Source organism: Maylandia zebra, linkage group LG7 (genome assembly GCF_041146795.1).
Source record: "Maylandia zebra isolate NMK-2024a linkage group LG7, Mzebra_GT3a, whole genome shotgun sequence".
In the NCBI taxonomy this organism is placed as follows: Eukaryota; Metazoa; Chordata; class Actinopteri; order Cichliformes; family Cichlidae; genus Maylandia; species Maylandia zebra.
The window spans coordinates 4,069,933-4,096,118 of NC_135173.1; the positions used below are offsets into that span (position 1 = coordinate 4,069,933).

At 43.2% G+C, this 26,186-nt stretch overlaps 1 protein-coding gene across 2 annotated transcripts; it reads left to right on the forward strand.

The window, feature by feature from the left end:
* Positions 1 to 264: 264 nt before the first annotated feature.
* On the forward strand, positions 265 to 22,911 carry LOC101479980 (uncharacterized). 2 transcript variants are annotated; one of them, XM_076885588.1, is made up of 5 exons: positions 265 to 609; positions 6,519 to 6,565; positions 9,395 to 11,228; positions 16,184 to 17,125; positions 22,467 to 22,911. In XM_076885588.1, the coding sequence occupies exons 3-5, from the start codon at positions 9,593 to 9,595 to the stop codon at positions 22,700 to 22,702; spliced, it is 2,814 nt and encodes a 937-aa protein (XP_076741703.1). In that variant the 5' UTR covers positions 265 to 609; positions 6,519 to 6,565; positions 9,395 to 9,592; the 3' UTR covers positions 22,703 to 22,911. The 2 variants fall into 2 exon arrangements, with proteins under 2 accessions (XP_076741703.1, XP_076741704.1); XM_076885589.1 differs by lacking the exon at positions 6,519 to 6,565.
* Positions 22,912 to 26,186: the final 3,275 nt, after the last annotated feature.

Consider the following 26,186-nt stretch of genomic DNA (forward strand, 5'->3'; position numbering starts at 1 on the left):
ACATCTTCCCGATATAAATGTGTATAATTTTTTAAAGATGAGAGCTCCATACAAATCCTTCGTGCTTTCACAGAAGTTTTCAAAAGTAAAAGCACCACTCTTGCAGGTAATCCCCGGGACTAATGTGACATGCATGATATAACATAATACTTCTACAAGCATGCATATCGAGGGGGGGGGGGGGGGTTATTGATTTCTAAAGTCTGCGTTCTGGAGACGCTGGTGCACATTTTACGCACGGTACCAGTCTGTTACACTTACATACCAGCGGCCAGATGAGGGAGACATACGGCTTCGGGACATGTCGAAGTATCCCGAGTAATTTTTTATAAGATTTCATTACCTCTTTCTTCAACTGGAAATACTACAGAGCAAAGCGCGTTGCTGGCTTCGTCTGGCTAAACCGTGTAAACGCTTTTTTTTTTTTAGACCGAGGAGGAAAAGGTAGTTAAAGGAGGAAATCAGTGCGCTACTGTGTGCTGGGCATTTATGATAAAGCGTGTGAAGCGTACAGTCCGTCAGTCAGCAGTCAGTCATCCAGTTCAACATCACTCTCCACTGAACTCCAGCTGTCACATCGTGTCCTCCGCGCCTCTTCGAACTGGCCAGGTAAGAGAAATCACTGCGACTCTTAAAGATTTACCCAAGTTATTTGTGAAAAGTTTCTGACGAGTCGGATTCTGATGGACACGCGTTTCCCAGGGATGCCACTGTTGGTTTTCTTTCTTGTTAAAAAGGAAGTAATGGCGAGGGCTGAAAGGTGACTAAGGAATTTTCTACAGCTCATCGTAAAAATTAGTCGAGAGTCATCCAATAGAACGCAAAAAATACCAAATCTGTGTATTTCTCTGGTGTTTATTGAGCATATAATTAGTATACAGTTAGACCACGAGCATCATATTCTATCATATTTCACTGCAACCTTCAATTATATCATATTATTGCATACAGGTTTTTTCTTTCACATAATGTAAAATTATGATTTATAAACATAAAAATGAGGGTTTTTATACTATAAGTTGTGTAGTTATGAATAAGAATGACGCAAGGTGGCTGTGCATTACAATCCCCAGTTTGCTTGTTAAAGACAAGCAGGAGCCCGAAAGAATTCACAGTTTTCAAGTTGTAGTTTTGACACCTCAAGCAGCATTAAAAGCCCACGTTTTAGGTTTTGTAACCTTTTTTCTTAACTATCACCTGTACAGAGTGGCACAGCTACTCTCAAAGCCACCCTCACCCTCTGCCCCCCCTTCTCCTTCCTCCTGTTTCCAAATGCTCTCCTTTGAAGCGATGATGCCCCATCTGTCATATGTGAGCAAAGAGAGACCATGCTCTGCTCTTCTCAATTACTGAATTCTCCTCATGCCAGCTCCGGTGGGACAGGAGGAGGAGCAGGTGGGTGGCAGTCAGTACGATCAATCAACATGAAATATTCAGCTTTGAATATACACATCATTTACTAATACTGCTGCTGCTCTCCTTGTTAGAAACACCCTGAAAAATAGTTGGGGTGCTTGTCTAAAGCGTTTTATAACCGAGAGTGTGCGTGAGCTGTGACACAGTTCCTGATGAAAAATTGGGCCAGTGCATATTCAGGTGGCACCACAAAAAAAGGGTAAACTATACGCTGCACTGACACCAGAGGGGTATCAAAAATTATTATCATTATGACTGAGAAGAAATTAGAGAGAGGGAGGGTGAGTGGATGAAACTGTATTAAATTTAGCGCCACAGCCGTTTTCTCATTATGCTGCGGTAAATTCATGCAGCTTACATGACAAAGCTCTGCTTGGCAACTTTCTCCCCTGATAGAAGCACTTGTTTGAACATGAGGCACATGATTTGAATATCTGTAATCCACGCTGAAATCAACAGGCCAGATGAACTTTTTGGCACCTTCTTACCACCACACTGAGTAGGATTTTCTCCCCCCCCCCCCCCCAAAATGCCTAAGCTAGTTAGACTTTGGCTTAAAATCACTTTGAGTATGGAGACAAAGCAATGCAAAAGTAATTTATGTAGTCTTTCCCGATGCATTATGTGGAAATCGTAGAACTTTGACCTTTCCAGTCATTCAAACTCTTCAGGAAACTTTGAATCTGCTAAGTGTCTGCACTGTGATAATATCTCTGTGATGTTGCCTCATGAAATTTGCCCGAGTACTATGGCCTTAAGTATTTGAGCTATGAGGCAATACAGTGAAAAGCATAGCCCCCTCATATGAGAACACAACAGTGAATAATTAATAACCTTGCTCCCAATTCCAGGAAAACAATAGCATATTGTAGGAACGTTGCACTAATTTAACAAGAGGAGAAAAAACAAAAAAACTTTGACAAAATGTGGAATGCTCTGCCATTGTTGTAAAGCATGTCTGTGTGAGTTTCGCTCTAGTTATTCCATCCACTGTTGCTTTTCACACTTTCTATACTGCTGTTCCATACTTGCACATAATGTAGGGGTTGCATGCTGTTTGCATGCTGTATAATGTTGTAGTGTAATGTTGTTTGCCTTTGAGATTAATCAGAACCCATTAAATACCCCTCTCTCACCTGCTGGCAGTATGTGAGGTGGAAGTGCACATGCAGGAAGCTATTTTCCACAGGCCTCCTCTCTTGGCTGTCAGCTCCCATTAAGGGGGAAGGTGTCATATCTGTAACACAGCTGAGTGCAGATGGCAGAGTGGAGGGGATGGCTCACCGATTTAAACAATGATTAATGAACAGAGATGGAAAACAAATTACATTGGACTATTGGAGGCAGGGAATTGTTTTTATGAAAATGTTAATTGTGTCTGCCAGGCTGATACCACGAGTGGGGGAAGGGTGGAGTGAGGGCAAGGTAGTGAGGCAACCAGGGGGCTAGTGATAGGACGTCTACTACTCCCCTGGCTCAGATTATCGGCGTGTCTCAGCATGCAGTGTTTAATACCGTACCTTGGCTTTAAGACCTCTAATGTGCCATAACTTTCAAGGTTTGGCTTTTTATGATGAACCCCATGAAGAATTGTCGCCCACCACTGCACCAATTAGCGTTATCTCTAATAATAAGTGGTTGTAAGTGACGAGAGAAGGCGCCCTGTTCTAGTTGTAATTATTGCAGGCGGGTGCAGCTGCACTACTTAGGGAGATGATGATAATTATTTTTCTTTTTTTTTCATTGCGGGTTGATTATTTAAGAGCATCATACACTCATCAGAGTAATCAGGAGAGAGTGATTAGTGAAAATCCACGAGGCTAACAGCTGCCACATTAAACACTTGCCTCTGTTGCCAACACACAGAGGCAGAGTCCTTCGACAGGACAGAGACGAACGAAAGCACTTCACCTTCAACTCCAGGAACCGCATGTGTTTGTTAGAAAGTCAAGGCTCGAGTTACACACAGAATTAGAGTAAACAGAGCTCTCTGCGAAAAGACACGTTGTTGTGCACCAAGGTCGATCTTCGGTGCTTCAGTTAACAACTACAGGAGTTTGTTGCAGGGGAGTAAAAGTTTGATAAGGCATTTTGGGAAGTGTGGGAAAATCGAGATGATCCTTTGCGTTGCTTGCGCTCTTCTTCCCTAATGTCTCCTGTTGTGTTTAGGTGGGTACCTTTTGAACGTTCCTCTGGATGATGACTCTTTGATAAGGCCTAATTATCAAAAAGAAAAAAAAATACAGTCCCAATTAGAGATGTGTGACCATGTCCGGTGGTCATGCTGCGTTGCTTGCCACTGTGTAAGGCCTGCTAAACTAAGGGCTAATTCTCTTAGCCCAGATGTTGCCTGAGCACAGTCCTGGGATCCCACTGGGTTGATGAGCTCAATCAGTGAAATGATGAAAAGATGATTTTGTCCCTGTAATTACAGTGTGTAAACTACTTAGCTAGGATTGCAAAGGAAGTCATTTTCTAATTACGCTGGTACCCCGTTGTCTAATGGTGGATGTTTTGTTGTTTTAGAGAGCATGTGAGAGAGAGTGAGAGAAAGGGAAGAAGAGCAGGAGGAGGGATATACAGTATGTGTGAGATAGATAGATTGATGGGGAGAGGAAGAAGGAGAGAGAGAGAGAGGAACTTCATGAGGGGTCTGTGCTCTGCTGCTGCGGCTGAAAAAAGACCATCACAAGGGCAAGATGGCTGCCAAATGAGAGTTCATTGAATTATCAGCCCAGCTAATGTGCCTTGGATTATGCTCTTTGTTTGTCAGGTTTTTTTTGCTGTGGATGCCATAGCTTAATGAGATACTGTAAGTGGCATTACCAGACTCCTGCTGTGATTTTGTGATGACTCGTTTAATGACTTTTGTTTTAGTGCCTTCAAGTGCTTTTTTTTTCGCAACTGAAAATAGACACATCTAGTTTTTTTTTCGTGTCTTCCTTTCACTTTTGCAAATATTGGCCAATGTGAAAGACAAATGCAGTGCAAAAACAAATTGATCCTTTCACAGTTAGGAGGGCTGCTAACTTAAATGTTATAGCGAGCAAGAGTTTGCATCTGCCCGGGGAAGTTGTCGAGAAAGCAAAACATGTCAGTCTGTTGCAGACTGAAGAAGCTGTGTTCTTTGAGATCTGTGCGAGTTATGTTGGAGCTGACTGCTGTCATGCAGGGCCCAACCATCTGATGCAGCCTACACCATGTGGATAGGCTTCTCTTCTGTGAAGCATCCCCTCCTCACCCCACACTGTTAACACACCCCATCGTACGCCAAAGCTTTGTTTGTGTCCAGAAAGAACAGGTGGTCTGTGCAAACAAGAGCAACTGTTTACACATTAGTGATCTTAAATACATTCTATATGCATGTGCCTCCGTGTGTGTGTGTGTTATGGAAAGATAGAGACAGCATGTGAAAATGGGTGTGTTTGCAAATGCCTGACAAAGAAGAGTGAAGTTTATATTTCCTCACTCCGAAGTGTGTGAGAGCTAATGAAAACAACGAAGGAATTTCACGAATCCAGAATTTATTTACAACACACACACACACACACACACACACACACACACACACACACACACACACACACACACACACACACACACATGGTTATGATACTGCTCGTATTCACCAGAGTACCTATGCACACTTTCACTCTTCACGTCTTATCCTTGCACGCGGATTGGAACCATTTGTCATCTGAAAAGACTTAGACGCCACCAGCTCATACAGGTACTCACACAGCTGGTTGCCTCTAAGCAAACCTGCTGTTTTCAGTCTGAGTTCCAGGTGCTATACCCTGTGGCTTTTAGTATGTTGCCAGAGGAACTTATTTTTCCCTTTGCAGCGCATTCAAGGCCGCTAATCTGCATTGCTGACTGAGACAAACAAAATTAATCGAAAGCCACCTGAAATAGCCGATTCTCACATAACTGTTCATCACTGCTGTATCACTTGCATGCCAGGTTTATTTTTAAGGGGCACAAGACAGGTTTTTTGGGGGGGGGGTTTGATAGTGGTAGAAGGAGTGGCATAGATTTACGTACAACACCCGCAACAAATGTGTATGTATTCTTTTATGAGTTCTTTAGCTATTACTCACAAGGAGCTAGTTTGTCAGTGCTGTGTGTGCTCTTTCTGTGCTCTGTACTCCTGCAGTAATGAATGGTGCTGGTTAGACTATTCTGTCTCCGTCAGGCTTTTGGGGGGCCTACAGAGAAGCTCCTATAGGGTTTCATTAATCTGGCTGTCAGAAAGTATATGTGTGCTATCTTTTGTATGGGTCATGGTGGGCAGCTGTGTTACCACTGCCCTCTTCCTTGAGCATGCTGTTCATCCCCTGACATTGCAGTCCACAGGAGTGTTGGCTGGCTGATTTGGTGGGTGGGCACGTGGATGAAGTGAGATACAGGGGACATAAAGCATAGCATGGGGCTTTCACTGTCTTTACATAAGCTCATGTGTGATAAACAGTTGCCTTCTGCAGCCTGGGAAGTCAGGAATTCCAGGAATTTTGAAGTAGGCTGAACCATTTTACAAAGAATCTGGGACATCAACAGACATATTAAATGTCAGACTGCATGCTTATTTGCTCATATGAGGCATGAGTATCTGCATCCAACTCTATAATTACATATGTGTTTCATTTTTAACTGCATGTGTTCACTATTGAGTTGAGTTTTTATTACTGTATCATGCGTACAACTGTTTCCAGCCTGCCTGGGTAAACAGAACACATCTAAGCCACTACATGTAGATTTTTACACATTATTACAAGGGACGGTAAATAGTTACATACTGAAATTAAACAAGGATTTCCAGTTTTTGGTCATCTGAAAACAACGTACACGAAAAGGCTGTTATCAGTCATGTTAACATCAGATGATCTTTAGCTTTCTTTGCTTATTAGAGGGCTCACTGTAGCTGTTGGGAGAAGGCTTTTGCAGCCATTTGTGGTGCATTTATTGTATTTTTCAGTCAACAACCAACATAAATTATTAATGGATTTTTATTAATTTTAACCGCTGCTAAAAAGAAAAATGTAATACGCACTTCTGATCTATAAATTTCATTTACGTGTTTCATTCCACTTTCATCACTCTAGGCCTCGACGCATCTATCCATCCATCCTACATGGCAATGCACTACAAGGTAAAAATATCGTGTTTCCACTCTCTTGTAGGTCAAATCTTTTATAGAATCCCCTTCGCCTGACAGCAGTGAAAGTAAATATAACAGTGTTTGATATTGTCACATCTAAAATCATCCCAAATGCACAGCCTCCTTGGCTGGTTGTAATGTATGTGTCACATTTTTGTTTCCCTTTTATTGCCTGTGCTAAATCACACCTGCTCCTTGTTCGTATATGTGCGTCCACACCTAAGAGGCGCTACTGTGACACAATGCTTCAAAACAATCAAGCGCTCTCTCAATCTGCACTAAAAGAGCCTAATCCACTCTGACAGTGAAAACACCTGATGGCCCCGCTCCTATCTCCACAGATTCCCACCAAAGCCAGTCCGCACACACAAGCAATGACAGCTTTCTGCCTCGTTGCCATGCGCAGTTAATCAGAGAAATATCACTTTAGTAAATATGAAGTAGATCTAGTGTATGCTAATATCATTCGCTCACTTTCTTCCTGTCAGATGTGATTAGGTCAGGCCTGTAGCCTTACATTGATCTGAGCTCAGTGCAGACACACTGCTCACACCAGCCATGGCTGCAGGCAGCTCTTTATCCGGGTGGTTTTATGTGCAACATTTTCATGCCTGATCAAACTTGCTGTGGAGTAGGGGTAGAGCTATCTCCTTGACTAGTAGCTGACTAGCTATTCCACAATTAGGATATTATTTTAATTATTTAAACATATATATATATTTTAGGGGGCACCAGATAATGGTTTGAGTTGAGTGGAGTAATGTATAACATTGTTATTGCTGTTTTACACTGCAGAAGAATACAAAAGCATTATAACAAAGCTTTAAAAGATACAAGAACACACAGGAGGCGAGCTGCCTGTTTGTGACAACAGCAAAAGTTATGTTAATTTTAAATTTGTTGCAAGACATGAGAATTCAAGGTCAGTCTAGCATAATAATGAACAGCCATGCTAAGCGGCTGCTTACACGTTTTAGATGATAAGCTAAGTTTGAGATGGATGAATGATGGGCAAAATATTTGCCAGCAGAGTTTGCCTGTCACTCTCTTGGGTGTCATCCTTTACCTTCACAAAATGAGCCCACACGTTGGATTTCCTGCCTGCCTGACATGTGCACTGTAACAAATGCAGACACCAGCTCTTGTAAATGACACTGTCTATCTGTGACTAGCTGTCTGACGCAATGTCACCACTTCCTGTGGTTGTTGGAGTTTTCTGTGACTGACCAAACAAAACTTTGCTGACTAAGACTATTTTTTAATCAGCTAACATTTGGTTGACGTTGTTATGGGTTATACTCATAATCAGATTTGATTTGGAAGGCCGTTATTTACATGAAAGTTAGCGTTTTCATTTTGGCGCCCAGGTAAGCGTGATTTACTGTGCCGGAGTATGACAGCAAGATTGTGTCGTGCCAGATTGTTCTTATTGCTCTCTTGTTTAGCTCAATCTCTCAATCTAACCCAGAGCTAGTACACATGTGCAGTGTTTAGCAAAGAAGGCATGCACTTGTGCACTAAACCATCGTCAAAGTGATTTCAGAAGATGTTGCAGAGACAGAGCTATTTAGAGTTAAGTTCAATCAATCATTATTGATTGGTTGCAGACTTTATATTGGCTACACCGTACAATAAGAGCAACTGCACAGTAATGACATTAATTAAGGCAAATGTGAGCTCGGTCTAACTGACGGCCATTCTTGAAAATGCGTGGGAAGTGGGGCTAACCTCCCATTTGCTTTCTTTTGTGGAAAGGCTGTTCAGGAATATCGGGTCAGGAGCTGTAAAGTGGATCTATGATATAAAGATATAATTTACAGACCTTTTCTTGTCAGATATGATTAAGTCAGCACCATAATGGTCACATTGATTTCTAATCTACATCTTAGAGCGGACACGCCAGTCACACGAACCGTTGCTCCCTGCCTGCCAACTCTTTATCTGTGTGGTTTTGTGTACATCATTTTCGTGACTGACTGAGGTTGCAGTCCAGGATGATGTAAGCCTGTGTTAATTCAGTGTGGACAGTGCAGGCTTTGTTCTGTGCCCTTTGGTGCTGCACTAGAGCTGTGCAGGGCTCGCCTGTGTGACCTCTACCATTGTAGCACGATGTGAATTTGAAGCTTTGTTTTGCTGCTACAGTCGAATAAAAAAGGGAGCTGGGAAGGGCAGGCTTTTTATTCAGATATGCTTCCTTTAACTTTAGTTTAAATTTTTGCATCCATCATTAAGTTGTTTATTTTCCTCAGTACTCCTGTGACATAATTATCCTAGTAACGGTTTTATTCAAATATGCAGCAGACCTGCTGAAAAAGCTTAACTATTTACTTTAATCTTCTCTTTAAAGCATTTCAAAGATTTGTGAAATGCGAAGGAAGGGCAAGTAGAAGCAGATAGGCTTTGATGTTTCTGCTGCCTTAGTATTGTGTGTCACTAACAAAATGAGATCTAGACAAAGATTTTCAACTTACCCTTTAGTAAAGATGAGATATTTGTTGAGGAAGCCTTTGTGGTTATACATAATCAGCATTTTCGCAGTCTCCAACAATAATGTAAAACCACAGGTATACTTAAGACAGGATGAGGAGAGTCAGAACCTACTTTGCACTATTTCCTGACCTATTTGTGGTGCATAACTGGCATTATACAGCAGTTGCAAAAGTACAGATTTACACCTCGTTGACAACACATGGCCATATTTATTTAGCTTTGTTTTTTCCTTACTTAGTTGCTCTTCTTATTGCTTCTAATTTTTTAAATAATACATTTCCTGCAGCAGACTTTGAAATAACTTAATGCACCTTTTGTTTTTCTCTTTAGGTCAGACAAACAGGAAACAGACACGTCATCTAAACAGCATGAATCCACATCCTGTTTCAGCTAAATAAGTGCAAACACTTCATTTTACTAACCTTCAGACTGTCCCAGTTAGACACCCCTGACCACCATACTGTAACATCACCCAGTCCCCGAAAGGACAGCTTCATTACCCCATCTACCCACCCAATTAGGAGCCAGATGGCACTTCTGGCCAACCAAATCATGGATGCACGAATTCTCAGCAGCATGAATGGGAGAGTAGAGCTTTCCCAGTTCCTGAGAGTCACCAATCAAAGCATTGTCTCTCAGGTTAATTCTTCCCAAGATGATAACCGCAAAAACAGGAAGTATCCCTGCCCGTTATGTGGAAAGCGTTTCCGCTTCAACAGCATCCTTTCCCTTCACATGCGCACTCATACAGGTGAGAAGCCTTTCAAGTGCCCGTACTGCGACCACAGGGCTGCACAGAAGGGGAACCTGAAGATACACCTCCGCACACACAAGCAAGGCATTCTGGGCAAAGGCCGTGGGAGGATTAGGGAGGAGAACAGGTTGCTTCACGAGCTCGAGGAAAGGGCGATACTAAGAGACAGGCAGATGAGAGCTAGTCACGTTAGCCAACCGCAAGCAGCTAATATAAACCACCATCAAAAGCCTCTACCGCAGACTTTTCCGACACAGCCTCAGCTGTTAAGCAACTCTAGCGCAGCAGACAGCCAGCCATGTGGATCCACCTCTCCCAAGTTGACTACAATTCACGACGAGGCCATCCAGCCCCAAACCACTGGCTTCCGCTGCTCTTTCTGTAAGGGAAAGTTCAGGAAGCAGCAAGAGCTTGAGCGCCACATCAGAATCCTCCACAAGCCCTACAAATGTACTCTGTGTGAGTTTGCTGCCTCACACGAGGAGGAGCTCATCAGCCATGTTGAAATGACACATATCACAGCCGATTCGGGCTCAGGGCAAAAGCCCGCGATTGGGGCTGGTGATCAGGGAAAGCCTGTCGGTGAATTCCCCTGCGAGGTGTGCGGCCAGACCTTCAGCCAGGCCTGGTTCCTAAAGGGCCACATGAGGAAACACAAGGATTCTTTTGAGCACTGCTGCCAAATCTGTGGCCGTCGCTTCAAGGAACCCTGGTTTTTGAAGAACCACATGAAGGTGCACCTTAATAAGCTCGCTGCTAAGACCAATCTCCCTCCCGAGCGTGATTCCTCTGCTGAAATGAGTAACCTGACGCCATCGGAGCATCAGAGCAACCTCTACTCCCAGTACATCTCCCGCATTCACAACAGGTTCCTTACAGCTGAGAGAGTGGACCACCCAGATTACAACCAGATGATAGCTGCAGCTGGTGTTGACATGAAGGTCCGAGAGATGTTAGGGCGGATGATTTCCTCGGGGCCTGGTGCGGTGACAGATGCAGAGAGCTCTTCTTCGATGAGTCTAAATCATCTCCACCCTCCGCTGAGTTCCTCTAGCATGGAATATCTGCAGAAAATAATTGCTGCCAGAGATGCTCTCACCAACAGCAGCAGCTATGCAGGTTGGCAGATCATAACACCAGGGTTACCTATTGAACAGCAAATGTTCAGCCCTAAAGACCACCAGCAGCAGCAGCAGCAGCAGCAGCAGCAGTGCTCCTCCTATCTGCCAGAGAGATGTCTCCCTGTAGATGATGGGAAACTGTGCTTTGGTGACCCAGACACCAAAACCATAAGCAGACCTGGGAGCCCCGGCAGCGTGAGTCATCATGGGCCAGCAGAGATGATCACCGAGACGGGGAACTCTGGCAGCGCTGTGGACCATCGACCACAATCTTCTTCTCCAGCTACAGGTAATTCAGTGCAGGAAGACAAGTCTTCAGAGTAAAAGATTAGGACTACGTCTCAGCCTCTAGATAACGTTTTAATCATTCATTAGGAATTAGTCCCTGATGTTTCCATCTGTGAACTAATCTCAAAATATTTGACATAAAAGCATCTTATTATTGTTATATTTTTTCCCCTTTTTGTCAGAAATGATCAAGTGCATGTAAAACATGTGTCATCATATTTGTGACTACTTAGAGTAGGTGGATTTGAAGCAAGCACAGGGTCAGCAACACAGCTACAGATATTATCATCCACAAGGACTTTGTCTTCCTTTTAAAGATAATGGCATCATGGTGAATTGTAGGGATAATTAGTACCCTCTATTTTATATCCGTCACATCCCCACCCCTTGCCTACAGGGGCACAAGATGTTAATGCATGCCATCTGGTGTTTTTAATGATTTGATATATACCACCCAGTGATTTTTATGATTTGATCTACCACCTGGTATTTTTATTGATAGTCTTCTGTTCCACCTGGTGATTTAGATGATTCGGCTCTATGGGTAAATGCCTTCTTTATCATGGCATCCTGCTAACATGTTATCATGAGTCTAAATTACTGCTGTAACGGCGTTATTAAGAGACGAGAAGAAAAGATAAATCCAAACTTTGTTCGCTTTCCTCACAGCTTATGCTTACGGTTATTTTCTTCCAGTGTTAGAGAACTACTTATGTGCATCTAAGTCTGCTGCGCTCCTGTGGGATTTGGGCCAGTATCCTCTTAAATGATGGCCGTAGAGCAGAGATAAATGGATCAGGTCTAATCTCATTAGATGTTTTGTTTCCATATTGTACACACATACTGGCATCTGCATATTTACATGTAAATGCTCACAGTTTACAGCCAAATCCCTCTCTGGTTGCTCTTTAAGAAACATATTCAAGCTCTGTTGTTTCTACTTTCCCTCTTCTCCCCTATCTCCGAGACCATACGGTGTCACTTCCAGAAACATTTACGATAGTTGGCTAGCTGAGGATTTGAGCGTGCACAGTTCTGGGATGGCACATTCAGTATCAGACTCTAATTTCAGTCAATATTAAGCATGGAAACTAATTCATTGTAAAGGTCAGGCGTCATTGCTTTAGTCAATGATGGATCCGGCAGGCTCTCTCTCCCCCTCTCCTCCTCTCCTCTCTGTTCTTAGTCCTGTGTAATGGTAGACTCACTCTGGGGGCTTAGCACCGCATTGTTTAGCTCTGACAATATATCCCAGAGACCTCTGCAGCTGCTCCCTGTGCTCACAATGACAGATTAATTAACACAATCACACGCTGCTGGCCCTGGCTCAACGCACAGGTCTGCTGCGGGACAGATAGGTAAATCCTACACATATGGAGAACACGCACCACTTGATGAGGGTTTAATAACAGGGATAAGTTTTTTCGGAGGTGGGGGGTTGTAACTGATCAAGTCTGTCTGTCTCGATGCTTGGACACGGAGGCAGAGAGAGTGAGAGAGCGAGTGTTTTCTAATTCAGGAGAGCGGAGATGCTGAGGAAGAATTACCACTGCCAGATGTTCGGCTTGAGGAACATTGATTAGTCCAGAATTACAGGCTACATTATTCATAGTCAGCCTATGGTGGTCATGAAGTTATTGATGTACCCAACATGGATGGCAAATATAGTACAGTCATGGCTGTCAGAGTGGGAGACAGGTTCTTACAGCGCCCGATTTAGATTTTTAACTACAAACACCCAGCGTCGTAAATGAGAAATCTGACTTTGATTTGAATAGGAGGCGTGTTATGAATTCCTTCTTTCAATATCTAATCAGCACAGATTTCAAAATGCGCTTTAACTTTAATTATAAGTTGAGATTAAGAATAACGACTCTTCTTAAAGCTCACAAAGGGTCCATGCTGCAGGCCTCTGACCTACATTGGACCAGCTAGATCCCACATCTGAATGAAGAAAACACAAACTGCTAAAATGCGCTGACAGTTATTAATTAGTCCCATTCAATACTCTTAACCTCAAGGTCGGCGAGCAGGCACCATGTAACGATGTTGTCCCCACATGTGTTCCCTGCTTTTATGCTACTTTTACTGTAACTGTTACAGCCAAGAGAGCCTGAAGTGATAAGCGTCTATAAAACTGTGAATGGTAATATGAGCAGCGGTTTACCCAGAAACACAGATAAAGCAGGCTGCTGTGCAGAATATCACTTTTCCTTTGGCTGTTCCACTTCCATCCGTCTATTCTTTGTGATTGTTGAAAGCAAAAAAGCATCTTTTTACTAAATAGGTCCTTATCTAACTCTGTCATAGCTTTACAAATTCAGCTCTTATTCACAGATCAGAGTCAGTCTGACTGGTTTGTCTAAACTGATTACCTGTTGGCTTTGCCGTTTCCCTCTCACTTCTGTCTTTTAATCCTCTTTTTAATTATTATTGCAGATATGAGGCTCAAATTAAGCTCAAAATGCTTGTTTTCCTAGCATGCAGATAAAAAGATTTACCCAGGGAGTTCTGAACACCTGCCTTGAAATATTGTTCCACCGTCTCCTGAATGCCATTTGGCTTAATTGACTTGGAAACGTCCCAAATGCGTCATTGACTATGTGGTCTAATTAATATTAATAATATATGCTATTATAAACATCAAAGAACATCTGGTGCCCCTGTTTTTCTCACCAGTCTTGTGTGTGACTCTCACTCTCACTGTTTCATCTTAAACCAAACCAGCCACTATGTATCTCTGTTTTGCATTTCAGTTGCTTGATTACATATATACAGAAAGAGGCAAAGCCCCGCTGCATACAGAGTTTGATACCTACAATATAACTGCCAAATGCATGTGTAAGCATATAGTGTGTGAGTATGTGATTGCATTGACGGTGATATATGGACGTAAATTTTAAAGCCCATTTCCATATGAAATGAATCACTCGTCCGAGCCCAGCTGCATGCTTTTTCCATAGACACGGCTCACTTGAGGCATTTATTTATTTATTTACCTTTTTCATCCGCCTTGCACATTCAGTAAGGGCGGATAACTCATACGCATCACTTCATTAGATGCTCTGTGTTAGGTGAGAGAGGCTGGGGTTTGTAATGATGCAGTAATTGGAGTTTTGGTTGATAAATCTAAGCTCTAAAATTACTCCCCTCACATAATGTGCGCCTCTGCACTGTAAGTAAATCTTAAACTGATTAAGTTAGCATGAACCAGGCAATCACAAAGATGGCACCCATCCAAAGGAAGAGAAAAAAAGGCAGAGTCTTCAGTCTTTGTGTTGTTTTTAACCGCTTTCATGAAGGCTGGCAAATGGGTTTAGGAAGGTCCGCACTGAAAGATGAGGTCAGATATATGTGTTTTCTGCATTTGGAGCTGACCGGTAATGTCATCGTAATTTAAGCCACAGAATAATTGAGATATATAGTGTGTCTGAAAGAGTTCCATTAAGCTGTTTGGATCTTTTTTTTCTCTCTCTTTTTTTTTGGTCTGTTACTGGAGACAAGGGTGTGGCACTGTTGAAGTCTCTTTCCCGCTCTTGCACACCCCACACACATGTAATCTTACGTAGACTTTAAATCAAACATGCTCTATACGAGCACACTCACATATAAACACTCAGAGTGCAGTGCAAACAAAAGGAGAAGACTTTAGTTCAAGGACACGAATTTCCCATTTCAGCTGTGACTTTTCAATTTCATTTGCTGGAGCTCTATTTAATTAATACGTGGGTGTTATTTTACGGTTTTGTAAATTGTAATAGTAAAAAACAGCCCTCTCTTTACTACGATTCAGCTCATAATGCAGGTTTTCTATTAAAGTTGGAAACAAAGTAAAGTAACTACTACAGATCATTAGATTTAGATTTACCTCAGAGAATTACCTCAGGGTCAGATCTCGAGGTGTATGAAATTGATATTTCTCTGGCGGGGAATGAATCACTGTTGTAACTCAGATATTAGTCCATTAAAGAAGAACAATAAGGCATCAATATGCATAGAATTAAATTAATGGTGGTGGGTTTATCTCCCTATCCCAGACACATCCCTAAAAGACACAGTATAATGTATGACCTGACCTTCAAATGCCAGGAGAGTGTTGGGCAATAAACTGCCAATATTTGTGGCTTAATGGCATCGGATGACTTTTACTGTAATTGGAATGGCAGCGAAACAGCTGGGCTGTTTAAAGACAGTGCAAGGCAGAGGTCTCAGACAATCACTAACTCAAAATGGTCACAGGGAGTGTGTTTAACCCTGAAGGGTGTTTCTGTGATAGCTATAAGGATTAAACTGAAGGTAAACAGAGGGAAGAAGACATTTAAATTACCTTTAATTAAAAGTTATGGTGTGCGAGATCAAATCTTGCATCCAGATGGATATTATTCACTGGCTAAAAGGAGAAAAATCACCCTTTGTCATTCTCCACAATAATACACTTTGTACTGTTTGAATTATGTTTCCAACGCACCATTTTTCAAGTGTGAAGCAAAAATAAACTCAGCTACAGTACATGGTGTGGTTAATCAGAACTGCTCACATGTTGGACTTCGTTATTTCTGACTGGGAAACCCACTTACTGGTTTTGATGGAATGAGGTTCTTGTCTGCAACATCTGCCTTGTTCTAGTTGCTTTACAATCTCACTGTTTATTATTTCTGGAAGAATCTTGTTTGGTGTTAACGTCTTTGGGTGTATTTATTGCACATGGTGGTGGCGTCCATACTGTAAAATGATGGATCACTGGAGCTGAAAGCTGATTACAAGCTTGATTTACTGCAGGGCAGCACTTAAATCATTCAACTCAGCCTGGTGTGGGATTGCAACATTTTTCATGTTTAGACAACTGTTGTTGGTACATGCTCAGAACCAAATGCTCAGTATGTCTCATATGCACATGCTTTCCTAATTTGATTAAGTTTGTCTTATGTTTTTGCTGTTGTCATCTGTTGCTGTTAGGTGAGAAAGTCTACAGGTGTCCACCTTCAAATGACTACACCTCTGCACAGACAGCCTCCCTCGGCTTCCATCTGGATCAGTACCACTTCACCAACTGGCAGAACAACGGGGATCTTTCTTCTCCTCTACAGCCTAGCAGCAGCAGCAGCTCCAGCCCTAACCCCAGCTCCAAGCTCCGACCCAGATCCAGGGAGGACTGGAGCCCGGCTGCGGGGCCGTATCTCGGTCTGGAGAGCCACAGCGAAAATTCCTTGCTCATTAACAAGCAGTCCGATCTCGCTGACCGAGATGCGGGTCTAGACGGCTCTTTGTCTGCTCAAAATCGGAAGTCCCAGTATGAGCCTTTGGATTTGTCTGTCAGGCCAGACACCGTCACATCTCATTCAGCTGTGTCTCCTGCTGTGCTGGTACAGATGTCCAGCGTTTTTAGTAATGGACTGTCCTCCTCCATTACCCGCCAGCGACAAAGTTACTCGAACGCACCAGCTGAACTCAGTGTGAAACCCACATTTCAGTCTGACCTCTTGGTGCACGGAGCCAAGGAGGAGATGAACGCACAGAACGCAGGCTCTACAGTTCATGATGGTGAAGGTGAATTTGAGAAATCTGACCAAGGGAGGGAGGACAAAAATGACAATGCTGCCAAGTGGAAAATACTGAAAAATAATGTCCTTGAGTCAAAAGAGCCGGGAGAGGCCAGCGCTGATTTTGAGGGTGCTGGTGAAAAGAAGCAAGACAAGCTAGGACAATGGGTCAGAGCTGTGGCTGAATCTCCCATTTCCTCTCTGGAGAGCATAACTCCAGGACAGTCGGATCCACTTCAGCACCAGGGCGGCCTGCTCTCCTTCCTCAGATCCCAGGGGAGCCTCAACAGCACACCTGCTAGCGCCCACAAAGTCGGTCTGAACGGTGGGGGGAACATGGAGAAAGACATTGCATCAGGTGAGCACGAGCTTATATATCACATACACTAAATGCAGCTGTCACTGTTATCAAGATGTATCCAGAGCTGTCTCCAGATTCGAAGGCAAATATTGCCACCTAGTGGTCAGACAGCAGCTATGCTTTGAACCACATTATTTCTGTGCATGTGATAAACTGCTGCGAGTGGGAACAGAGCATGATTATTATTTTTTGACTAAGCTCTATATATAACTGGCCAACTAGAGTGCAAGCTCAAACTTTTATACATTGTCTGGTGTGAGGATCCTGCTACAGAACACCAAAAAAAGTTTTGGCGGTATCTCAGCCCTCGTCACCTGACAGCAGAAGTGTGAAGATCGAGTGTGAGTGTGTGACTGAATCACACCAATTATGAACAGCACACTTCCCTTATACTTATAGCACTTGAGTTTTTTCTTGCAGATCTTATATCTGATCTCAAACAAGGGCTAAAGAAGACACAGGTGTGTGGCACTGATTACCCCTACACTTTAAAGGGTGATATAATCTCCTAGTGTGATAGGTTACAAATCGCCAAGCCAATGGAGCCCACTGATGGAGAGGCTTAAGCTCTTGTGCTGGTGTGATATGCTTGCTGAGTGCAGATTTAATAATGCTGTCTCTCAGGAGAGGGAATCCAACAGCTGGGGTCTTTGATATGCATGTATTATGAGTGCAACATGATACACCTTCCCTCTGATCCCCCTCTTATTCAGAAACTCAATATGTTCATGTGAAAGACAGGAAAGTGCCTGTCAACTCCATTAGGGATTAACATCTGTTCCCTTTCTTTATGATTCTAACAGCAAGATGTAGTTTTCTATTTGATTGTACAGATGGTTATTATAATATGCCGAGAAGCACCCCTCCCCTTCACCTCCTGTCATAGCCGTCACACTGTTCATGTTTCTTTCTTGCTTTTATTATGTATAATGCCATTTGGATTAAAAAACATTGATTTTAAAAAAACCTTTCCTCCGAAAAGCAGAAAAAATGACATCAAACAGTTCATCCCTCACATGCAGCAGGCCATACCGTAACTGTGGCCTGCACTTTTCAGCAATCGGATCAATGCAAGGAGCTATTTCAAGCATCGCTTGCCTTTTGTTCACTGCAGATTGATCCTCTGCGTTTTCTCTCTCAGGAAGTTGACTTCAAAGGCACAATAAACACCTGTCAGTCAAACTGGACAGTGAGATGCGGGGCTGACATTGAGAGTCCATCGAGTGTCCTCTAAAACTGAGCTAAGCAGGTGGCCTAGCAGTCTGTCCTGTCTGCAGCGCTGACCAGGTGGCTTTGTCATGGGGCTGTCTTCTGTTGACCCCATCCTCTCCATACTGTATGGCACGTCGAGTGGCATGGTGACATATTGCTGGGCAGTTTGGACATGGAGTGATGTGTTTGTGATGACAGTTCAGGTCGGCTCCAATGTGCCAGCAGTGGTAATTGGCCAGATGGTGACCTCTGGTTGAACCTGTCTGCATGCTCATTAGTCTCACTGAGCCCTCCCTTGTGTTTTAAACACTCTCTTACCTCTGCGCTGCTTGGGCTCAACCACTAGATGGCAACATTTACCACTCTAACAGCTGAGGCTGCGGTAAATAGCTCACTCCCAAGTAGTTTGACATGCATCCATATTTCAGAGGCACAATTAGGACAACTATTTCTGAGAATGCTGTCATGTTGCAAAATGGATGCCTTGGGGCAACTTTAAAAGAGTTAACCAGTTAACCATGTCAACTGTTCCTTCGGTGATGTCAGATCAGGCCTCAGACTCATGAGAACAAGTGAACATGAGAAGATCGATAAAGAAAGGATTAAGAATGAAAGAACATGGAGGACAGAGAGAAAGAAAAGGCCCTGATTTGAAAGGTTGAAAGGGGTGAGTCATTATCTCATTGTCTGACCTCTGTATACCCTCCGCGGAGAGGGTGACAGAGAGCAGGAGAAAAGGAGAGAGAAAAGGAGCGAGAAAGATCACCATAGATGGAGATAGATGGAGCGACAGCGAGGTGAAAGAGGAGCGGTAGTGCGGCTGTCTCTATGAGCAGATGTCGTTTGAGGGCAGCGAGAGGGCAGCGCGGCCTGCCTTTGTGCCGTGCTTCTCCCCATAGAGATAATGAAGGGTGGAGCACTGGGAAGGATGTGCAGTCATCACTCACTGTCTGTGTGCCATCAGAGCTCAGGCCTGTGTCATCCGTCACCATTCAGCTCTTCTGGCCCCCGTCGGCCCCGCCACTGTCATCATGGTCATTATCTCAGCCTGTGACACACAACACACTCTCGCTGCACACACACACACACACACACGCACACACACCACACACAAACACATCATTGCATGCATGCAGGTGTGAACATACATGTGTACAACCTCAAGCAAATATGCAAAGGCAAGGCAGGATATGCTTTTCTAGTACTAGTCCCTGCCCAATAGCAACAAAAACAAAAATATATATAAAACTATACTTCCCATAATAGACAATATAACCACATATAAACCTACTGTTTTGATATATAGAATGATGATAAGAAGAATTACAACTGAAAGACTCAAATAAGTAAAAATCTACTAAAGAATATATAAAAACTTTGCTTAGTTTACTGTTAAAAATTGATCCAAGGTTGACACATTTTAGTCTGTACACAGAGGTTTTAGCCCTATTAAATAAAATAACTAGTTAAAGGAATGAAAAGAGGGGAAACAAGTTAGATGAAAGGATTATATTTAACCTTTTGAGTGGTAGGCTAGCTCTGGATGCAATATCTTGATTTTTGAATTAGTAAAAGGCTCATTCAACATGCAGAAATTTGGGAATACACGCCAGAGTCGGGTGATGAACTTTAAAACAAATTCCCAAGTTTTCCCCTTTTCTTTGAAATATAACATGTGAGGTGCAACACATCCATTTGAAGAAATTCTAAACTTGCCTTCTGGTTCATCTCTAACCGAACATACTTGTGACAGGTTATTTATGTGCGCACAGATCTTTTTTTCTTTTTGTGCTGTGATTTCAAGTTCACTCACTTTCAGTTTATCTTTTGAATAAAGTCATTTTGAATATGTGGTTAAACTGTTGGTTTGTTTATAATCTGACTTATTCATGAAAGATTGTGCGTATTGTCCTGTTCCTTTGGCCGCAACTGTGAAAATAAATTGCAAGGAACTGAGATTATCCTTTAAGTTCAGTGTCAACGTTCTGCAGATTCAAAGTCAGTAATCACTCTGTTTTTGTACTACTGGCAGAGTTCCACTCTTTCTTTCAACACCACACAATCCCACCCTTCTCATTTCCTGTTGAGTCTCTTCATGCATTGTTATATATGTATAGGGGTACGTGTGTGTGTGTGTGTGAGTGTATTTCTTTGAGTGAATGGCTGGTCTGAAGCTGTGGCTTGAGTAGCCTGTGAATGGAGGATCATATGGCGGCGAGATGGATGGCTAAGAGCCCACTGCTGTCTCCTCTAATTGTAAAATATTAGTTACATTAGACTCTGGCCTGTGATTAATGGAACTTATTTGGAGGTTGCCCTCTGTTGGACCTCCCCTCTCCTCTGGTGGGAGGACTAAAAGAGCAGCAGACTGAGGAAGACGAGGAGGGACAGAAAGCAAGGCAACAGAGGCAGAGAAGGGGGAGACACGCTGGGCACCGAGCGACTAATGTAGGCCCAAGACCTTTTGGCTTATTATTAACCGACTTTATGAAAGTGTAATAGGCTACAGAATTGTTCACAGCGCCTGAGTGCATTTACAAGGATTTGATAAGATTGAGGAAAATCTGTCAAGTTTATCAAGTTACAAGGGAACGTGTGAAATTTGAAGTCAGAAAAATGACATTAAAGTTTTAACAAGGAGTGTTTATTTTTATGCATCCAACCTCCTCTCCTGTCTTTCCACGTCAGGCTGAAGCCAGGGAAGCTTAAGTGAGGCAGGCAGAGTTTAAGGTGCGCCACAAACTGCACTCTACCTGGGTCTGACAAAGCTTATCTTTACTGCTGTTCATTCCAGCTCTCTGTCTCTCATACACACACAAACACAGACACACACAGACCCTTCTGTGCTATCCTGATGATATTCAGATGTGTCAGGCCTAGTTTGTAAATGTGTGTGTGTGTGTGTGTCCTTTACGGCCATCAGGTTATTATACAGCAACAGATGGAGCATTACCTTTTATTGCTCACACCTTCTGTGAGTTTTCCCACTTTTCCCTCCAAAAAACACCTTTTTTATGTAGATGTGAAAGCGAGCGTTGAGCTGTGTACAGCTGTCTCAGCTCTGATGAGGAGCATGATAGAGTGGAAGAGGCGAGGGCGGGGTGAAAAGGCTGAGACAGCCCTCACTTTTTGGGAAGTGATGTCAAATGACATCAGCACATAATGGTTTACTGTAACCATGAATCACAGAAAAACACATTGAAGTGTTAGACAGAGGGGAAAAGAGAAAGTCATTATATGAGGTAACATCTCAAAAATAGCACAGCGGTGAACAAGGACACATGGCTGTCTAGGTAGAGAGGTAAATGAGTCACTTTTGCTTTGATCTTAGCAAGCCTGAAGGCTTTGGTATCATACTGATTTTTTATTGAGGTTGGATAAACATCTGGAAGCTACTAGTGTTAAGCTTTGTTGTTTGTATCTTAAGGGTACATTGTGTGCTGGGTCATGTATGTTCACATTGTTTATGGAGAAACTATGCAGCGGGCACGAAGGAGGTGGACAGACAGGACGTTTTGGCATGCCTTGCCTCCCAGCTGCAGACATCTGTCATTCCTCAGCTCAACACTTGTGTGCGTGTTTATTTATTTGTGTGTGTGTGTGTGTGCGTGCATGTGTGAGTTGTGAGCAGGAAGTGTGTAATAATGAGCATGAACTTGCATGCCTTTTTAGAAAAACCCGTCAGCCCATTAGGTGTCACAGGATGAAGGCTAAGTGCCAAAGTGATCAGAAAATCAACAATCTGCAAGCCTACAGCAGCTTCAGTGCACAATAACAAATATTAACATTTCTCTCACATCTCACCTGGCCACATCTGTTGTAGAGCACTGGAAAAATGACCTGCCAAGACTAATGTTTGCTATCCAGAACTAAAAACATACCACATGCATTCTTCACAGAAATCAGTATTATTCTGTTTTAGCAGAGGCTTATTCTGCGTCACACAGTGAGGGTTTTTATTTTTTGTCAGGGAACTTGTTTTTCTTTGATTTTATTGGCTGACTGTGTTGTGTTCAGCATGCACAAACCCGATGCATTATAATCTCAAAAACTGCCCGGTGGGATTGTGATTATTTACTTGTTGCAAACATTAACCGCCACCCCATTCCCGTGTATTCGTTTCCAGCTCGGAAGCCTTTCCAGTGCCGTTACTGCCCCTACAGCGCCTCCCAGAAGGGCAACCTGAAGACTCACGTCCTTTGTGTGCACCGTAAGCCGTTTGACAACAGTCTCTACCCTGACCGCCGCCTTCGACGTTCGCACACACCCCAGATGCCCTCCAGACTGCCTCTGAGCATCACGGGAGACAACCGTGCGCCAGAGACAGACCAGATCGGCGTGACATCCCTCTGCGGGACTTGATGTTATCGTATTAACAGCACATACAGACAGTTATGGTTATTGTTTTAGCTTCACCTCAAAAGGATTAGGATGATGGAGATTGTTAAAAAGAAGTTAACAGCCAACCTTGATGTACATTCCAGTGTTTACTTGAAGAGCCACAGTATGTATTTATCTGTAGCAAAAGAAGCTGCCTATAATAATAAAGTCCATTGTGATGTGAATGTGTAGCTGGGGTACTTAGTGTCGTTCATTTTGTCTAAAGTGTCCAAACGATTTACTTGTGTTTACATGCATCTATCAGTCCAGCACTTGTCTGATAGGGAGAGTGTACCGTGCCTGCCCAAAGCACTTGTTCTTTCATCCAGTAAATACCCTGTGTTACATTTTTGTAAATATCGCTCGATTTCCCTTCCAGTCCAGAAGTCTTGTCTATCTGTCAGGATATGGTGCCAGATGTTCAGGCTTTAATCGCGGCAGATGTAATGAAGTAGAATGTTGCACATCGGAGCTTCCATTTGTTCTGGATTCCACTCCAGGGAGAAAGCCTCTCTCACATATAATTATTGCCCATTAACTCCTATGCTTCATGCCCTCGTGCTGGAACAATGCTCAATTAAGGGGAACCAAAGAAATGAAAAAACTGCAGAGATTCATCGATAGTACATTCAAATGATTTCCCCCCCCCTACTTTTTTCAATCCAGTCAAACCAATCATGTGTGTATATACCAGATCTATCCACTAGTGGAACACAGGCACAATCAACTGAGCTATTGTGTGCTGCTATGGCCATGTATGGTGATTTTAGCGTGATCTGAGCTGCCTCAGCCTCCCGTGCCAGAAGCCCGCCTGTATACCCAGAGATCACCTTGGGCAGCTGTGTGCCTGTTCAGCCGGGGCCTCGTAGCCACAGCGATGTGACTTTGACTGACAGTCGGCCTGACAACTCCATTCATGCGCCACCTGCTAGCTGTCAATCAGGGCGGCCATCCTGGGGCTATTGACGGAGCTGTCAGCCTGTGTGAGATGTGTCTGTCAAAGCCCACCCACTCTGCCACTCTGTCTCCCTGCCTGGGCAGTCTGACATTCGTTTACTGTCCTCCTTCCACCCTTCTTTTCCTTCCATCTCCTTCTCTTTCTTCCACTCTCTGTCTGTCTGTCTCCTGCCTGTTTCCCATCAGAGACATGGCAGCCCCTTAATCCCCGATCCAATCACAGATTCTTTGGGTACACATTTGTCATCCTCAAACCCTCTGGTTTTTGTAATGGAGTGCTTCACAAACACTTCTGCAGGTGACTCGGGCGCCATATACATGTGTTGTTTGGTTTTTTTCACAGCTGCCTCTCGCACGTGTGTGTACCCAGTTAACTCTGAATGTCACCAGTTCTTTTTTCTCCAAGTTTGTCTCTGCACCATCCTCCTCCACCTCCTCTGTTCATTCACCCTTCATGTCTCTACCTGACAGGTGACAAGGTCTGGGCCTCCAGCTGACTGGCTAATCGGAGGCCTGTCATACCTGTCAATATTTTTTCAGGGCTGTGCCAAGCTAGACCAGACCATCTTTTGAGTTGACCAAGGACACAGAGTTTTGTGACAAGAGGAGGAAAACTCTAGAAAATTCACTAGCTTGTACCCCTCCAACAGCCCTCTGGATATGGTTCATCCCTAAAGCCTCATCCTGTCAAAGCTCCTAATTAGGCACAGTTTCCCTTAAAGCAGGGACTTTAATTAATGCTGAAGAAGTTTGTTAATTACTCTTAATGGTGATGAATGTTTTAGTTAATGTCACACTACCGTTGTCACTAGCACGCTCAGGATTTTTGTGCTTAGGAAGGCCTGCGTGTTTTTTTTTAGTGCTTATTTACATTTGGACTCAATTTTAGACCCTGCTGTCACTTGATCTGAGAAGGCTGTGTGCATATGATTGGCTTGACAGACAAGTAGAATGCAGAGATGCCAAATTCTTGTATTTTTATTTGCCTAAGCTTTGGCTCACCTTGACCTTTTGCTGAGAATGACATCCTGTTTACGTGCAGTAAATCAATCCTCATTCTCTGACGCCTATAAATAACCGTTCTCTGGAGAAAAGGAAGAGATGTCATCCCACTGACTGTCGACGTGGGGTTTATCTTTACAACCTGAAGTCGGAATCAAGCCATTTTTACGCCAAGTGTTTTGGTCTGAAAGTGCAACATTTAAACACGTTAAACAGGGTTAAACACATCTAACAGATGTTTTGTTTTTTCTTCTTCTTCTCTTTTCCCACAATGAAAACGATCACCAACATTTCCCGTTCTTCTCGTCTTCCTTTAATTTCTGCTCGTGTCCTCATTATTATCCATCCTTTTATTACTACTAGTTACTGTTGCCGATCTGCAGATCATATTTGAGGTCTCTTTCTCAGCCTCATTGAGAGAGGCGGGCCATGTACAGCTAATCAGCTTGAATAAGTAAAGGAAACAGTTTGACAGGCCAGGTAATGAGAAGTAATGAATCACTAATCACAATCTCTTACAACCCTTGGAGCACAGATGAAAAATTAAAGGTAATTAGCTTGCACAGTTGTGAAAACAATATTTAAGACTGTTGGCATCACATGGCACAGACTTAACAGATTTTCTCTGCAGATAACATACATCAACACCACGCTGAAGTCCTAATATCAAGCTGTTATTGGAAAAGCTTTCTAGATGCAATTTTAGTGACTGATCTGATTGGGGTATACACGTCTCGCTCCTTTTTTTTCCTTCTCGGGCAATCTTGCCAAAACGCGAGCATGAAAAATGTTTCACTTAGCTTTTACCCCTCAGATTTTTCCTACCAAGGGAAAGAGGGAACATGCCAACAACACGCTTCTAAAATTTAGCTCTAATAAAACACTGAGAAGTCTGTTCATTCTCTGGTTCCCTCACACACACACACATAGAGATGCACATATATAGAATATAAGGTAAATCAGAGATCTGCGGTTGGAGCTGCAAACCTTCTGCAGCTCTCCATGGTTCCTGTGCTTGACAGCAGAGTGAAGGATGCTTTGACAGAGCCCGTGTTTGACAAGTCTGCGTGAGACTCAAAGTACAGGCTCCAGACATGGACTGTCAGTCAAAGCCGGCACATCTCCCAGCTGAGACATGCCAGTTTAGTCACAGTTACAAAGGAACTAATATGCGTTAAGTGGAGCAAGGCACACATATGGGCCTGGTAGAGCCCTGTGTCCCGAGGCTGGGATTGAATGGATGCCAAAGAACATAAGCCCAAGATATAAAAAGAATTACAAGGGGACAAATAAAACATGGGGATTATGTCAGTGTGAGAAATGGAGGCGTTGTAATTCTGCATGTGTGCCGGCTTGCCTCTCCTGTTTCAGCATCCAGGGCCTGTGGGCTGTAGCCCGGCAGTCCTGCACCTGTGCTTTGAGGATCCAGGAGCTTTAGAGACAGAATGGAGAGGAGGCTGTTATACTGTATCAGGGAGGGAGAAAAAAAAGATGGGGAGGAAGGAGG